Source organism: Lineus longissimus, chromosome 5 (genome assembly GCF_910592395.1).
Source record: "Lineus longissimus chromosome 5, tnLinLong1.2, whole genome shotgun sequence".
In the NCBI taxonomy this organism is placed as follows: Eukaryota; Metazoa; Nemertea; class Pilidiophora; order Heteronemertea; family Lineidae; genus Lineus; species Lineus longissimus.
In genome coordinates, this window is record NC_088312.1 from 18,957 (window position 1) to 37,638 (window position 18,682).

Below are 18,682 nucleotides of genomic sequence, written 5' to 3' on the forward strand. Positions count from 1 at the left end.
TGACACCTAGTTTTGATTCAGTGACTTGATTGATACAATGAGATGCCATGATCAAAAGACTGATGACACCTAGTTTTGATGCAGTGACTTGATTGATACAATGAGATGCCATGATCAAAAGACTGATGACACCTAGTTTTGATGCAGTGACTTGATTGATACAATGAGATGCCATGATCAAAAGACTGATGACACCTAGTTTTGCTGCAGTGACTTGATTGATACAATGAGATGCCATGATCAAAAGACTGATGACACCTAGTTTTGATGCAGTGACTTGATTGATACAATGAGATGCCATGATCAAAAGACTGATGACACCTAGTTTTGCTGCAGTGACTTGATTGGTACAATGAGATGCCATGATCAAAAGACTGATGACACCTAGTTTTGCTGCAGTGACTTGATTGGTACCATGAGTGCAATGATCGAAAGACTGATGACACCTAGTTTTGCTGCAGTGACTTGATTGATACAATGAGATGCCGTGATCAAAAGACTGATGACACCTAGTTTTGCTGCAGTGACTTGATTGGTACAATGAGATGCCATGATCAAAAGACTGATGACACCTAGTTTTGCTGCAGTGACTTGATTGATACAATGAGATGCCATGATCAAAAGACTGATGACACCTAGTTTTGCTGCAGTGCGTTATTGATACAATGAGATGCCATGATCAAAAGACTGATGACACCTAGTTTTGCTGCAGTGACTTGATTGATACAATGAGATGCCATGATCAAAAGACTGATGACACCTAGTTTTGATGCAGTGACTTGATTGATACAATGAGATGCCATGTTCAAAAGACTGATGACACCTAGTTTTGATGCAGTGACTTGATTGATACAATGAGATGCCATGATCAAAAGACTGATGACACCTAGTTTTGCTGCAGTGACTTGATTGATACAATGAGATGCCATGATCAAAAGACTGATGACACCTAGTTTTGCCGCAGTATCTTGATCGATACTCGGCGCCACAGCACGTTTCACTGCAACTGGAGAACTTCGAAACGTTTCGCCTTAGGAATAGTCAAGGTTTTCTTGATTGAAGAAAACGTATCCCTAGTTCAAGGGTTAATTAGATGATCCCAATCAAGGAGACTTTAGTACATCTTGACCGACCTGGGCTATCTTCCTGACGTTTGAACAAATCTCGCTGACCTACTTGCCCCAATTCTCATTTGCTTGCCCTATTTACCCCGAAATTTGTCCTATCACCGAAGGTGTATCATCGCACTTATCGTCTGGGTCTATTCAATTCAAATTCAACTCGATGACGAGTACAATAAAGATATATCCATACCATCAAACTATTAATCATGCATTTGGCCTAATTCCTGTCGCACAATAACTGCTGGTTTGCTGGATGTGGACACGTTCCGTATTTGCTTCGATCGTATATGAATAGAACAGGAAAAGTACAATGATAACAAGATATTCATGTACATATATCAAGATCCGTACTTGGTGAGATTGGGAAAGTCGTTACCTGATTGTGGGCTTGTTGGACAACTTTACGTTAGGTGTGAGTTAGCATGTGAAGCCGCATGGTGAAGCTGTTATACCTCTTGCATAATGACAACCCTCAGTGGACCAAAGTTCACATCAAATTCGGATCAACTGCGCAACAGCAACCGCCGCTTATTTCTGGAATATTAGGTTGCTACGCCCTGATTTTACCTTTTGATAGACGGTCTGTTAAAATATTGTGAACATCTTATTTGGACATTTTATACTGGACCTGGACCAAGTTCTAGTTAGAATCGCTTGGATTATAGGGCCTACTTGACGATGGAGATTGATTTGAGTGGAGGTGCGAGTAACCTTTGCTCTGCTAGTGTCGGTGTCGCTGTCGAGATTCACCATCCCGAGACGTCCGTGGTCGTAGAAGATGAAGTGGAGGGAGAGGAAAGAGAGAATGATGCCAAGTCACCAACATCGCCACAGCGCAAAGTGACATTTGCGCTCCCAGGAGAGCAAGACGTCACTGACGGAGAGCCACATATTGGCTACTCGGCAGTAAGTTATTCCCTTTGAGCCCAACACCAATTGGTTTACAGGTGGCATCGAAATGTTACTGCTACGTCATTTGTCTTTAAATCCCGGTGTAACATCTGTTGTTGTTTCCCATGTGTCAGTGTTTCCAAACAATAGGCAGCTAGAGAGACCACGACTTTTCAATAGGGGTGATACACAGAAAAACTTGTCAATCTATTTTTGAGCGTTCCCAAACAATGAGGGGAAACACTCAAAAACAGAAACACTCAAAAACATTACACCGGGTGACACTGTTTAGACGCATCTACTTGACTACTTCAAATGTTATTACCTCCATTAAAGTAATCATCTGATAAAGGTTACTTGCATCAGGGATGCAGACACACACCCACACACGCATGCGCGCACACTGGTGTTATATGTTACAGTACCTAGTATACGATATATACATGTATTGTAGATTTAATTGAAACACAGGATGATTAGATAATGTGACGCTGGAATATTAGCTGGTAATGGTATGTTTCAGTACAATGTACCACCAAGCAAACAGAATCAACGTATGCATGAATGCATTGAATCAACGTATGCATGAATGCATTGAATCAACGTATGCATGAATGCATTGAATCTACATTTGTTATCTGTCACCAAATGTCAAGTTAGAGATTTGAATCGATATACACTGGAGAAGTATTTAGGCCATAAATGTAAAAACACGAGATCTTGCTGTACGTATACTGTACGTTTGGACATGTGATGGTCAATTGTATTACACCAATGAGCTGTTTTAAGCAAGTGCTCACTGTTTATGTGCTCTTCAAGGCAAGTGCTCACTATTTATGAGCTCTTTAAACAAATGCTTTAGTTTCTTGTTATGAGTTCTTCAGAGCAAGTGCTTGGCAATGCGTTCTTCAAAGCAAATGCTTGGCAATGAGTTCTTCAAAGCAAGTGCTTCGCAATGAGTTCTTCAAGACAAGTGCTCACTGCTTATGAGCTCCTGTAGGGGCTCATTGTGTTTGAGCTCCTCAAAGCAAGTGCACACTACTCGTGAGCTCCTCAAAGCAAGTGCTCACTACTCATGAGCTCCTCAAAGCAAGTGCTCACTACTCATGAGCTCCTCAAAGCAAGTGCACACTACTCGTGAGCTCCTCAAAGTAAGTGCTCACTGCTTATGAGCTCTTCAAAGCAAGTGCTCACTGCTTATGAGCTCTTCAAAGCGTGTTAATATCCAATTAGGACTTTAGTTGACAAGCAACACATGGGGGTGCTTAAGGTCGCAGAACTGCAGACTGAGCCGCACTGATATGCCAAAGTCAAGTAATAAATCAAATCTATCGAATTTGGATTAACTTCCATTGACTGAACCCTTTCCTTGCTTATCCTTAGACACCTGGAATGCCCACTAGAAAAGACCCATCGATCTAACCAACCCGAATCAGCTAATGGTTGTCTAATGACATGTAATCAAATTACGACAGAGGAATCCATCTCAGAATGATGAGACCTTGGCGCTGTCAAACCTCAGCGGAACTATAAGCACTGATTGAACCTTAGCAACAGCATCAGACAGTTCTTGCTTTGCATGCCGTGAACAAGGAGCACTTTGGCGTGGCTGATGGTTGACCCTCCTCCCATTGATAGATTATCCAATGCATCTACTCATCTGTACCATAGATGCTGGTTGACCCTCCTCCCATTGATAGATTATCCAATGCATCTACTCCTCTGTACCATAGATGCTGGTTGACCCTCTCCCCAATGATAGATTATCCAATACATCTATTCCTCTGTACCATAGATGCTGGTTGACCCTCTCCCCATTGATCGATTATCCAATACATCTATTCCTCTGTACCATAGATGCTGGTTGACCCTCCTCCCATTGATAGATTATCCAATGCATCTACTCCTCTGTACCATAGATGCTGGTTGACCCTCCCCCCAATGATAGATTATCCAATATATCTACTCCTCTGTACCATAGATGCTGGTTGACCCTCTCCCCAATGATAGATTATCCAATACATCTACTCCTCTGTACCATAGATGCTGGTTGACCCTCCCCCCAATGATAGATTATCCAATATATCTACTCCTCTGTACCATAGATGCTGGTTGACCCTCTCCCATTGATAGATTATCCAATACATCTACTCCTCTGTACCATAGATGCTGGTTGACCCTCCTCCCATTGATAGATTATCCAATACATCTACTCCTCTGTACCATAGATGCTGGTTGACCCTCTCCCCATTGATAGATTATCCAATACATCTACTCCTCTGTACCATAGATGCCGGTTGACCCTCCCCCCATTGATAGATTATCCAATACATCTACTCCTCTGTACCATAGATGCTGGTTGACCCTCTCCCCATTGATAGATTATCCAATACATCTACTCCTCTGTACCATAGATGCTGGTTGACCCTCCCCCCATTGATAGATTATCCAATACATCTACTCCTCTGTACCATAGATGCTGGTTGACCCTCCCCCCATTGATAGATTATCCAATACATCTACTCCTCTGTACCATAGATGCTGGTTGACCCTCCCCCCATTGATAGATTATCCAATACATCTACTCCTCTGTACCATAGATGCCGGTTGACCCTCCCCCCATTGATAGATTATCCAATACATCTACTCCTCTGTACCATAGATGCTGGTTGACCCTCTCCCCAATGATAGATTATCCAATACATATACTCCTCTGTACCATAGATGTTGGTTGACCCTCCCCCCAATGATAGATTATCCAATACATCTACTCCTCTGTACCATAGATGCTGGTTGACCCTCTCCCCATTGATAGATTATCCAATACATCTACTCCTCTGTCCCATAGGATGCTATTTGGGGATTCCAACACACTGACGTCAGGGACAAGATTGACACTCCTCCCTCTGCGACCGGAACAGGACGGAATCTATCAGATGTATCCGGTGTGATTGGAGTAAATGTCATTATCAATAGGATCCAATACATGTTATCAGATCTACATATTCTATCAGTGAAAATCTTTCAACTGGACTCCTCACTCGCTTTTGAAATGGGGCCTTTATCACCAACTAAATTCTGAATAAAGCTTATCTAAGTGCTTAATCACCAACTAAAGCTGTGATCATCGAGAATTTGACTGCACGGGATATCAGATGAAGGCTCTCCCATGATATATGTCCCATTATAACGGATGTTAAGGGCACTGCTCAAGGATGTAGCAATAGTGATTAGATGCTCTGACGGTGGTGGGTTTGTTTTGATAAATATGATCGGGGGATTTCTGTATTTGTGGAAAGAATTGATTTGGATCATTATTGTCTTATGTGTTTTGTAAATGACTACGTAGGTGATAGCATACTTACGTGGTTGATCATCTGCCTATAAAAGTAAGCCCCCCCCCCCTCGATATGTTGTTAAGACTAACTGAACTCTAGATTTACTCGTCAGGAACAATCTAAAATGGTCATCTGCCTTTTTCAGCGTGAAGTGGTGACAATCTGGTGGTAATCAGAACATGCTGAATGTCTGCCCATTTATTGAACACACACCACCTCTATCTTCCATTTATTGAACACACACCACCTCTATCTTCCATTTATTGAACACACACACCACCTCTATCTTCCATTTATTGAACACACACCACCTCTATCTTCCATTTATTGAACACACACACCACCTCTATCTTCCATTTATTGAACACACACCACCTCTATCTTCCATTTATTGAACACACACCACCTCTATCTTCCATTTATTGAACACACACCACCTCTATCTTCCATTTTTACCAGACACCCTCTCAGCCAAGCCAACATCCCCGGCCCCCGTCCATTGAGATACTTGAGTTCAAGGTATACTACGAGAATGGCCTGTATCAGTTATGATTATGCTATTAAGGATTACTTTTTAGCACTAGGCTAGCCCGTCTTCATTTCAGTCATTACAAACTTTCCGTGCATGGAACTTGAATAAGTTAAAACTGTCGTCCTGCCTGTGAACACTGCTGCGCTTTACTTGTTTGTACGCCTTTGTCTCGGGCGGATGGAGGCATACACGGCAAGTGTTCCGTCAGCGTCATCGTACGATCAATAGGCGTGCGACGGAACTATAAGCTCGATCAGGCCATATTTTGACGGAAGAAGTAAAATATCACAGTTCATCAAAGAGAAATCAGTTTGATTGCACTGTGAACTGAGAAGCATGTAAAGCAGCCCAGAATCAAAGCAGGTACTAACAGTGATTGCTTTATCTTCTGTCGTATGGAATTCATTATGACTTATTGATGACTGTTTCTAGACTGAACGATCTGTGGCCGGCGTTGGCTGTATCGTGCTCTGGTCGGGATAGAAAGTCTTTAGAAAACGAGGAAGTGACTCGGAGTTAGTTAGGATAACATGTCACATACATTTTCATGATTCATGCTGAAAAGGATGTTTGTTGTGGTGACAGTTTGGTAATAGCCGCGTTTGTAATTTACATTAAGCTCTGCATGTTCCTGTTAAGAATGTTATAGTCATGCTATTGGATTTGCTAGGATGCAAAGGATGTGGAGATTTAATGAATACAATATATCATTACATTTCAAAAGTTTTGGAATAGTTTTGATTCAAGAGCATCTGAATCGGAAAGTTGGAAAACTGTAAAGAACCTTCGAAATTAGATATTTTGACTGATTCGAGGTAGCTCTCACGAACCATGGATCTTAAACACTCTAGGACACAAAACTTGGAACACACCAATGTAGGTCATCTTGGATTTTATTACCAAAGCGTCGGGTTTTCTCCGGATGGGCATTAAATGCTGAATGAAAAACCAGTATCTTTATAGGTTTAGACTGCAGCACTCAAGCACTGATGCCGTAATGTCTCTTTAGCCCTGGTTGTCAACATTAGAGTCTGTAGCAGTAAAACACATTGCCTGTTTAGTCCCGGTCTGCATCAACAGAGACTGCACCACTCAAGCACTGATGCCGTAATGTCTCTTTAGGCCCTGGTTGTCAACATTAGAGTCTGTAGCAGTAAAACACATTGCCTGTTTAGTCCCGGTCTGCATCAACAGAGACTGCAGCACTGAAGCACTGATGCCGTAATGTCTCTTTAGGCCCTGGTTGTCAACATTAGAGTCTGTAGCAGTAAAACACATTGCCTGTTTAGTCCCGGTCTGCATCAACAGAGACTGCAGCACTGAAGCGCTCATGCCTGTTTGGCCTAATGGTTGACATCAATTCAGACTGCCACGGTAAAGATCTAATGTCTGTTTAGACCCTGTTTGGTACCATACTTTGGACTCTGGTTGGTGCCAACAGAGACTGTCACAGTGTATCACTAATGCCTGTTTGGCCCTGGTTGGCACCGATATATATTTGTTTATTCCTCCTTATAGAAGATTCTAACACTTACAGTGAAAGTCAAACAAAATACAGGGACATAATAATAATGATAATAATGCTATGTACAAAAGTTCAAATGCGTTTGAGCAATAACTATAAGGCACGCTTATAGTAGTTTAACATGAGATCATTGCATTACGTTATACATGTACACTCCAGCATACATCAAAGTCTGATGAGCTGAGTTGCTTACCCAGCAAAGTTTCTGTTAGCTCTACATCATTCATGTTCCAAAGAAGGGCACTTATGTCAGCTGGGAGGTCATTTACAACTTGTTCCCAGAAATCTTCTCTATAGGCTGAATAGCCTGAACACCCACAGAAGAAGTGCACCTGCGGATTGGTATAGCATTGGTTACAACGGTTGCATTGAGTCTCCACAATTGTTTCTGACAGTATGTTTAATTTCGCAAGAAAGACATAGTCCTCTTTGTGTTTTGGATCTTGCTGAGAAGCGATCCATATCAGAGAGGGATAATCTAAAGATTTCTCAATGTTTGCTACTCTTAGGAGATTGTTTTTTACACACTCGGCGGAAAAACGTTTGTTTTCATAATCAAGAACTGACTTGTCAACCAAAGACTTCCAGATAATGTCTGATGGCGCGAGTTCACTGCTATCGGTGTACACGTTTAAGGCGTTCGACAGATCGTCTTTGTCCATGACTTTTACAAGGTTTTGAATGTATCCGAGACAGGTTTCGGATCTGTTTTTCTATCTTTCATTGACTGAAATCTAAAGTCAAAGATTCGTCTGGGGTGAGATTGTTCATGCATCCATGTCAGTTGTCCGAAGAACAGAAGACACTGTTTATCAATATAAGTCTGTAGACTTAGACTGCCAATCATGGCTTGTGCAGTCACAGTTCTAGTTAACCTGCTAAAACCTTGCATCCTTTTGAGGCAGAAGAGCACCAAAAGTGACTACCTCAGTGAAGCACTAATGTCTGTTTGGGTTCTGGTTGGCATCAACAAAGACTGCATCAGGTTATGCTAGCTCCTTCAATACTGCCTTCAGTGCAGCATCTATAGCCAGTGATTTCTCATCAAAAACCATTCGTTCAGGTTACACATCTATTTGCTAGATGTTGGCGTAGAGATCATATCGTGATGTTTACCTTCCATGTTTGAAGTTACATAAAGTCATTGTGGTACAAACATTGCTGCTATGGTGATGTCCATCTCATTAGTTAGACAAACAGCCGCACTAACCAACTTCCCATCGCTTCGGTCCATCTGTTAGATTTGAACATTGGAACTGCTTGAACAATCACAACTACTGCCCTGTTTTCTTCACCAACACTCGTCAAGTGACGAACCAACAACTCGGGCACTGTTTAGTCACTTACTTTAGTAGCCTGGGACACACCTAAGATTCTCTGCTGATCATCACACAAAAATTGGGTTTCGCGATATAAGCTGATTCAACTCTAGTTACCCGTTGTACAAAAGCCGGTCTAGAGCAAGGTCTGGTCGTTTTTAGTCCCAGTGTGTCGGTGGTGGCAGGTGGAAACCCAAGGCTGACAACGAATGTGTGAAATAAGCTGATTTACTGGCGTATTTATAAATGAAATGTCGTGAATATCTGCCGTCTAAATTCCCCTGTTTTGCCAGTAAATGCTGGATCACTGTGTCCTGTCATTCATCAAGTGCTGTGTGTCTCAATCTCATGGATTATATCACCAGTAAACATGAGCAATAGCCAACATTCCGTTGTATGATGGCACAGTATCTCACAACTCATAGTTAACCATTGGACATGTTGGAGAGACATTTCTTGTTAACCCCTCCGCGATGAGACATATGCCATGTTTTCATTAACGTTGTTATGTCCGAAATGCGAGGTGAGTGGTGAAGTAAGTTCTTATAATGCGCTTTATGATGTACAACAGTACTGTCTCAAAGCGCTTTACATCCATGTATTCCCCAGCCTAATCCAAAAATCTTTCTGTTGAAATCAAGTCAAAAGCCAGTTGAAATTACTAAGTGGCATTGGCAGAGCCTCGAACCCACGTCTTTCCGATCACAAGTCTTACCTTCTTGCTCTGGGCCATCATTCACAAAAAAATAATAAAGAGTTACAATGGGCAATTCTTTCTGTTTTCAATCCTGAGAGCGGAAAAGGAATTTTTGAGAAGATAAGATATTGCAATTTTGTGCCATACGGTGATGACTAAAGGGCGATATGCTCAGTTTTGCAGTGTAACCTCATTACGGTATTGCATGCCACTTACCACAACGCACTCTGATTGTAGCATACCACCAGACCATATGCTCAGTTTTGCAGTGTAACCTCATTACCGTATTGCATGCCACTTACCACAACGCACTCTGATTGTAGCATACCACCAGACCATATGCTCAGCTTTGCAGTGTAACCTCATTACCGTATTGCATGCCACTTACCACAACGCACTCTGATTGTAGCATACCACCAGACCATATGCTCAGCTTTGCAGTGTAACCTCATTACCGTATTGCATGCCACTTACCACAACGCACTCTGATTGTAGCATTCCACCAGACCATATGCTCAGCTTTGCAGTGTAACCTCATTACCGTATTGCATGCCACTTACCACAACGCACTCTGATTGTAGCATACCACCATCATGCAGAACTTGACAAGTTGTTGTAGAGGTGATACCATCAATTGATGACATCTCATTCCCGGCACTAGGGATTTCTTCAAATGGGGCTGTTCTGATGTCTGACATGAATTTCCCATCTATTGGAGGAGTTGTGTCGGTGTTAGAAACATAGATGAGGGTGATTTCGGCGCATGATTTGCAAGATGGCTATGGATCTATCACTTGCAAGGGTTTGTCAGCTGTAAGGGTGATATTTTGGTTTTGAGCAATCAACAGCACCGTGTACTTTTAACTAATAAGATTCACTTAGCGCTGTAAGGTGGTCCAAGTAGACAAATAGATGTGTGAATTAAGAATGAGAAAACGTCCAGGCACAGCGGCAGTAGCCACTACAGAAACAGTTTTCCTATTACAGTGGAACCCCGGTAACACGGCCACTCATGGGACTGAGGCTGAATGGTCGCGTTACCGGGGTGGTCGCGTTAGTTAAGTTGAAAATCCGGGGACATAATGCATGATTAGGTTTTCCCGCCAAAATTGTCGAACTTATTCATAAGTTCGAAATTATGAAAAATGTTCAAAGCCAAATTTTTTGGGACTGACGATGTTTCTTCATTTAAAGATTTGACCAGAAGTGGTGTAACGAGCAATGAGTTAATGGAGAGAGCTGAAGAAGTAACACAGATCATCCGAAACATGTTTGTGTGACTTACTAAACTAATCCTATCTTGTAACTTTGGCTGTGTTATCCTCTCAGCCACCTCACACCTATTGCGATTATTTATAAACTGAGGAGTCAAAGACAGCTAGGATTCTGATGAACCAGTTGTTTGTGTGGTTTTCTGGAATGGTTATCTCAGCTTCTCCTTTGTAATGATTTATACATTGTGACAGGGGTGGTGAGACACTCGTAAGCATGATAAGAGATTAAGACAAACCACAAACACAGAAAGCCTCCAGCTACCCATAGCAAGCCACATCTTTCTAGATGGCAATCACTGCTCTTAATGTTACGAGAGTCCCCTGGGATTTATCATATTACTTTAGATCTGTGGTGGTCAATGATTAATTGATATTTGGGCTGATTCTTGCCTCTCTGCATAATGGGTGAATATCAAAGCCACTTCCCATTGTGAGGGAATCTAGTCCTGATAGAGGAAATTTGAAAGGTGCTTCCAAACCCCAAAATCGAAGTCAACTTCTGCTGTCGCCTTTTGCATGGTTTTTCACGATGAATGTGCTGCTGAGTCATGTGAACGTTGGGAGCAATTCCTCTCACAAAATAAGGATTAATCATGGCTTTCGATCTGTTTGGTTATGATTCAATATGCATCTCTTGTTGCAGGGTATATTTGTACAAGAGGTGGATGAAGGACAGCCGTGTGATATCTGTAAGGAAAGGTGCCCCGGCTTCTCAAGACATCGGTGGAGGTACGTCATTGGTCCGAATTAGGCTTTTCGCTGAGGCAACCGGCATTATTGCCTTCTGCATAAACGTGACACACATGTGCCATGTGCAATGAATCCCATAATGGGCGTGACACACATGTGCCATGTGCAATGAATCCCATAATGATCGTGACACACATGTGTCATGTGCAATGAATCCCATAATGGGCGTGACACACATGTGTCATGTGCAATGAATCCCATAATGGGCGTGACACACATGTGCCATGTGCAATGAATCCCATAATGGGCGTGACACACAAGTGCCATGTGCAATGAATCCCATAATGGGCGTGACACACATGTGTCATGTGCAATGAATCCCATAATGGGCGTGACACACACGTGCCAGGCGTAATGAATCTGTGGCTGAAACTTGCCCAAAAGCAATCAGGTGGCGATGGGTGCATATTGGGGTCTCCTTCCGGCGGTGTTCAGACTCCTCCACCCTTCAGATCGAGCACACAGTGACAGACAACAGCTTTACGGTGATTCTTTTTCTATCTAATTAATGTTGATGATTATCAATTGGTGTCAAATAGTGCCCAAATAAATCTGGTGACATTTACAATGTACAATTAAATTGGTGCTTGTAGGGCAGTGTGTCAAACCTTTCAAAGGCCTAGAGAGAGGGCAGTGTGGTGAAGGGGTTAATGGTTTGGTTTATGGTGGCACGCACTGATCCTTCTTGCCGGCCGAGGTATCTCCTCTGACAGGTTACACTCAACTTCAATGTAGAATGTCAAAATCAATCCCTTCATCTTTCAACCACATTCAACTTGCAGAAGTATATGTGTTAACTGTAAGTGCCCCAGAGAAGCCCACGACATCTACCATGAAGACTTTGTCAACGTTCGAGACAGACTTGGCTGGCCAGAGCACGAGGACCCGCTTTTACAAGTTGATAAAGAGAAGACCCTATGTGAAGGTTACGCATGGACACCACCAGGTCTTTCATCCGAAAAAGTAAGCGATAGATCAGAGAAAGATAGATGAAGTAGTATATCATGGTCATGTTGCATCGAAAAGAGCATTGCTCTCACTGCAGCCTTAACGTATAATGGTTGTCAAGCTCTCTTCCGCCGGATTCAATTAGTGGACATAATCATCTTAATATTAACTGATGTCCTTAAGAAGGAACTTTAGTCGTATTTGTCTTTCGTTAAACAAACATGATTAACTGCAATCCAGCTTACCACTCCTAGCTATTCATAACGTCAGCAAGACGACCAGCCAGCTGCTCAAGGAAAATGAGGAAAAATTATAATTGTAATCTAGTCATCTGTTTGCAGATTATGGAATACATGTCCCAACTTCCAAACGACAAGGTGCCAAAACTTGGGACGCCAGGGGAAAAGAAACGCAATATACAGCTTATCTACCAGCTTCCTAAACAAGATTTATCAGAGGAGTATTGTCGCAGTTTGACCACGACAAAAATGACCACGCCACAAGTGCTCCAATCGTTTCATGCGTTAAAGGAGAAGCGGGATGAGGAGGCGATGGATATTGCTTTCGTGCAGGATAACCTGAAGGAAGACATGGTAGGTTGGACCTGTGAAGCTTCTGAATGACATGCCCCGTGCTCAAATCATCTCCGAGTCACTCTGTTCTTTCCGCAGCAGAACCGCTGATTGGGTGATCAATATTGACCGAGTCAGGAGCAGCCTTTCTCTCTTTAGTTGTGCCATCTATTAAAATAAGGAAGAACTTTTCTTTACCAGTTGAGATGTGTCCGAGGCAATCTCAGTGGCACACGGACATGCTATTTGACTCACCCCTAGCAGAGTTACGTGACGATCATATTTTGTCCTTACGTTGACTTGTTTTCAGTGTGTTTGGCGTTTCAAAATGTGGCTGGGTCCGGGTGCTGAGTATATGAGCCCATTGACATGTCAGATTTCCGATCATCAAATTCTTCGTTATGTCCTTTCCAGGTATGCTATAGCTGTGAAGGAGAAATCGAAGCTAACGACATGGCAATCTTTGCCCCAAAGTTTGGTCCTGACATCTGTTGGCATCTGGCATGTTTCATGTGCCAGAAGTGTGATCAAGAGCTGCTGGTTGACCTTGTCTATTGCTATCATGATGGCCAGATATTCTGTGAGCGACATTATGCCGAGCAGATGAAACCAAGGTGCGCTGGCTGTGATGAGGTAAGAACGATAATCTTTATCATGCCATTCACGTTCTTCACAGGGGAACTTGACCACCGGGACATATGAATGTCTAAATGATACACTCCAAATAAGAAGGTATTCAATCGCCTCTTCGACTGTACATCCGGTCCGGCATGCATATAAGACAGAGACCTGGTCCTCGATAATCAGTTGGGACGCGTTGCAAAACTTGCTTGCAAATGCCCAAAAAACGACTTTCTTGATGAAGTTTACATTTCGATGTCATTCAAGATAGCCCGTATGCATTCGGCTGTCCATTTTTGGGCATCAGGTTATACATGTATATTTTGTTGTGTTTTTTATTCTGTTAAAAATAGTCTGTAGGCTACTTTATTTTTGTCCTCAGTAAAGCTTTGAAATTGAAACTGATTTTTCACTTTTCAGCTAGGTTTAGTCGGTCTGACATGACTTCAGTCAAAATTTCTAAGTTCAAATTTTTTTTCACTCTTTTTTTTTTTTTCCTGCTCAAAATGAACCAAAATCATCAGTCCCAAAACTTTTTTGACTTTGAAACTTTTTCAAAAATTTGGGGTTTTTTTCTGCTAACCCTTTCCCTAACCCTGAAAAAATTTCTAAGTGCACTTTTTGGTTATGTTGGTTCATTTTGAGGAAAAAAAAGTGAAAAAAATGTTTGTACTTTGAAATTTTTTCATCACTCAGTCAGTTGAAAATTTTTCAAAAATTTCAAAATAAAAAAAATCTTGGGACTGCAGTTTTTTTTTATGTAGGTTCATATTGAGCAAAAATAAAAGTGAAAAAAATTTTCTACTTAAATTTTCTACATCAGCCCCAAAGGTTTTCTGGCTTTGAAAATTTTTCAGAATTTTGAACTGATGAAAAAATTCAAATCTGAAGGTTCACCTTGGGAATACCAGACCAATATGTACATTATGTAAAAGAGAGCCAGTACAGTCGAGATGCAAATCAGACCAACTTAGGTGACACAGACGTTGCTTACCTGTGCACAAGTATACCTATAAACAATATCACCTTAAGTCTGCATAGTGCCATGTACGGGATATCACTAAGAACCTACTGTAATGATATAAACGATCCTGGCCTACCTAGCTTGAACCAGGTTAAATGGTAGTGAGTTCTCATCTCCAACTATCAAACTGGCTGTTCATCGATGTATGTATATAACATAAGGGAACACCCATGTAATCCACTGGGTTAGCATGGAATGGACTAGGCATTCCATCTGCACCCAACCCCAAAGCTTTTTAAAACGGCAGTGGTTCACTTTCTTGCTCTTCCTTCGATAGACGGGTTACTTTCACTCAACTTTCGGCAAGCCTAGTAGCTTCCTCCTTCTTCCAGGTAAGTTCCTTGCATACTCTCAACTGCACGAATGTGTAGGCCTACGTTCAATATCTCATACACAAATGTCTTACTTTTTAATTTATTTCACAATTTCAACTTTTCTGAGAATTTCGATGTGAATATTTTATCACTTGAAATGTGATGCCTGTTTTGACCTTGTCAAGGTCACACTGCATGTCGTCTGCTACCAACGACTCCCATTGCTCTGATATGATATCTCGATTTCCTTCCTATTGTTTCATTTGAATTCTGCTCAACTTCTATGTATCAATGCGTCGACTAAGATATTTAGCGGTTACTTTGTTCCAATGGAACGGCACGGTCATCCCAGACCCGACTTAGATATATCGTGGTTGCTTGTTCCAATGGAAGGGCACGGTCATCCCAGACCCGACTTAGATATATCGTGGTTGCTTGTTCCAATGGAAGGGCACGGTCATCCATGACCCGACTTAGATATATCGTGGGTGCTTGTTCCAATGAAAGAGCACGGTCATCCATGACCCGACTTAGATATATCGTGGTTGCTTGTTCCAATGGAAGGGCACGGTCATCCCAGACCCGACTTAGATATATCGTGGTTGCTTGTTCCAATGAAAGGGCACGGTCATCCCAGACCCGACTTAGATATATCGTGGTTGCTTGTTCCAATGGAAGGGCACGGTCATCCCAGACCCGACTTAGATATATCGTGGGTGCTTGTTCCAATGGAAGGGCACGGTCATCCCAGACCCGACTTAGATATATCGTGGTTGCTTGTTCCAATGGAAGGGCACGGTCATCCCAGACCCGACTTAGATATATCGTGGTTGCTTGTTCCAATGGAAGGGCACGGTCATCCATGATCCGACTTAGATATATCGTGGTTGTTTGTTCCAATGGAAGGGCACGGTCATCCATGATCCGACTTAGATATATCGTGGTTGCTTGTTCCAATGGAAGGGCACGGTCATCCATGACCCGACTTAGATATATCGTGGTTGCTTGTTCCAATGAAAGAGCACGGTCATCCAATACCCGAATAAGATATATCGTGGGTGCTTGTTGCAATGGAAGAGCACGGTCGTCCCAGACCCGACTATGATATTTCGTGGTTGCTTGTTGCAGTGGAAGGGCACGGTCATCCCAGGCACTGCTTCCTCTACTTAGATTGGCCTTGTCGAGTGGTAAATCAGACAGTGACATCAGCTGATCGGCACTTCAGTAATCGGGGGTTCGATTTTTGGTCAGATTCTCTCCCGGCCACTGATAAAGTGATTAACTCGTTCAGCTAGCGAAGGTGTCCACCTGAATTAAACAACAAATCCATCAATACGGTATAGCTCAAATTGTCCTGGTCGAACCTAAGCAGCTCTCAAATCGATATTTTAGCGTTAATGACCCGACCCTATGACTGCCAATACACAACAAGCATTTCAGCTGCCAGGCCTGCCTGCTGCTACTCCCAAAGCACATGAAACAGTTATTAATAGGCAAGAGTAAGGAAAGCCGGTGAATCTCCAGCCTACCTGCGCGTCTCCCAACGTAAAAACATTAACGTTTATCTTCTTTAGGGCGAGGTAAAGTGAAAAACAAGCAACAGATGGAAAACAAAGTAGAAATGTTGGTTAAGAGGTTTCAGGCAATGTAAAGTTGTGATCGTCAGAATGTAAGCTCAAGGCTTAGGTTCTTTACTGGATGGTTAGGATGATGTTGACCTTTGAGGCAAAACGATAGTGACGCCGGCTCTGCATGTATCTTCGCTTGAATGGAGACAGACAGTTTTAAGATGTTATGCCCTGAGTGTATCTTTGCAAGTTGGTAATGCGAGAAACGGTAGACGACGCAGACAATGAGAAATGTCTTTGCCGCGTGTAAAACCATTATAAATCCTTTGCTAGGATCTAAGTAAAAACAATGTGAAAATGAATAGATGTTCAGGAGGTCTGATCTTGCCACCGCAGCAGGGATCAGTTGATTTCTGGCTCTTCAGGAACCCCATCTACCAGTCAGACTTTCGCTAGGTATGTTCTGGTCAGAAATAAACGGATGACTAAGTTCTCGATTCATTCTCAGGCTGCACTCTAGCTGCCGGTGCTTACTTAGACCGAACAACATCAGCTTCCGCTGAGGAATGTTTCTAGGAGGGGGCGGTTTTATTCAAGTGTTGGATAAACATATTACTTTACCACACAAGGTATCATCAATAATGTTCTATCACTGATTGTGAAGTGGGTTTTTGTGAAATGTTTTTATAATCAAAATTTTCCTCAACATTGATCTTGCAGCTAATCTGTATGTGTACCTCCTCAGCTGCACGCTTCTGAGGAAACTGTTATGTTCTGCACCCCTTTTTTATTTCAGGAAATGTCTGGAAAGATTTTGTTATGCACTGCATTGTCCATCGTGGTAGAATGGTAGGCAAACTGGCTGATATTACTTAAGTTGGTTGGTGCATAAGTTGGCGCGTTCCATTCACAAACTGCGTACAAGAACAACGCCCTTTGAGTCGCAAGTGAAACTCACCTTCAAAATCTTACCTGTTTTCAATGTCGGCATATAGACTAAACAGTTTTCTTATTGATGGCCAATGATTTACACCACTGGGGCATGATTCATTGAGCAGTTGAGTGAATTAAGCAACAAGCTGAATACGTGAGTGCATCTCATTTGAGACTGCATCATTCGTAATTATCGTTATTGACGACAAGAGCTCCAACTATCGAGGAAGCACTCGTGCAGGAAGACCGTAGTTTTTTCTTTGATCGTACCATGGAGGTATTATTAATAATACCTCCATGATCGTACGAACGAATGCAAGTTGAGCAGGTCAAATGGTGAAACGTTTGGATGTATTCCGAGATGTACCGCACGGAGAGAAAAGCTATTCTGTCTGACTTACTATTGCTTGCATTCTAGTAGGCCTCCACCGCCGGTCATCCTGTAGGGGATGGTTCATTGAACTATATCACATCGTAAATTTAGCTAAGACTAACCTATTCCCGTCTACATGTACTCTCCGGCGAGAAGTTACATTCCTCTAGTTATCAAAGAGAGCTGGATACCTTACTACTGGCTGAATACCTCATCAAATTAGGTGTATATCACCCACGGATAACTACATGTGATCTACTTGTTGCGAGCTTCCGTCAAAGGAATATACAGTAGCTGTGAAGAACTAGTGGCAAAATAGAGAGTATGGTGATGGTTCTGAAAGTGCTCCAGGCCACTTGGTCACCTTGGAACTGAGTAGGGTACAGATGGCTCAAAAGGCGCCATTCTGTCAAGCTTGTACGTGAAATGAAAAACGGAAAAAAAAATTTCATTTACAATGTAGTGGATACGACGGTAGCCTAAGGATCAAGTGTCGAGGATTCCGATTTCGAACCTGCTCAAGCAGTATTTTTCATTTTTTCTTTTCACGAGAGCGTCTCTGTGACCAGTCTCGTCAATGAACTTGTCGTTTGTGCAGTCACGTGACACACGTTTTTTCTAACTTGGCCGTTAGGGTTTTTATGCATGCATGTCAGCTTTAAAGAGGAACTCCGATGTGAAATCATTTGGTTCAGTAGCTGTCTCATGTACTACACCAGGGAAGCCGATCCATGATAATGTAAATGATGTCAAACAATGATACCAGCCAGCTCAATTCGGTTGAGAGGTTGTCCAGGTTCGAACCCTTATCAAGGAACTTGCTTCTTCAATTTCTTGTCATGGGATAAGGATATAGGACATCGCATTTTAGATCTAGAT

The 18,682-nt window shown here is 42.3% G+C and overlaps 1 protein-coding gene across 2 annotated transcripts in view; it reads left to right on the forward strand.

Annotated features, from left to right (window-relative positions):
• The first annotated feature begins 1,344 nt into the window (after positions 1-1,344).
• LOC135487972 (prickle planar cell polarity protein 3-A-like) overlaps positions 1,345-18,682 on the forward strand; it is a 40,287-nt gene continuing 22,949 nt past the window's right edge. Inside the window, exons 1-5 of one of the 2 annotated variants that reach the window (XM_064772296.1) lie at positions 1,345-2,030; positions 11,344-11,429; positions 12,233-12,413; positions 12,740-12,991; positions 13,385-13,603. In XM_064772296.1, the coding sequence (XP_064628366.1) occupies positions 1,803-2,030; positions 11,344-11,429; positions 12,233-12,413; positions 12,740-12,991; positions 13,385-13,603 (966 nt within the window). In that variant the 5' untranslated portion in view covers positions 1,345-1,802. The remainder of the gene's footprint in view (positions 2,031-11,343; positions 11,430-12,232; positions 12,414-12,739; positions 12,992-13,384; positions 13,604-18,682) is intronic. The other variant, XM_064772297.1, reaches the window with a different exon arrangement.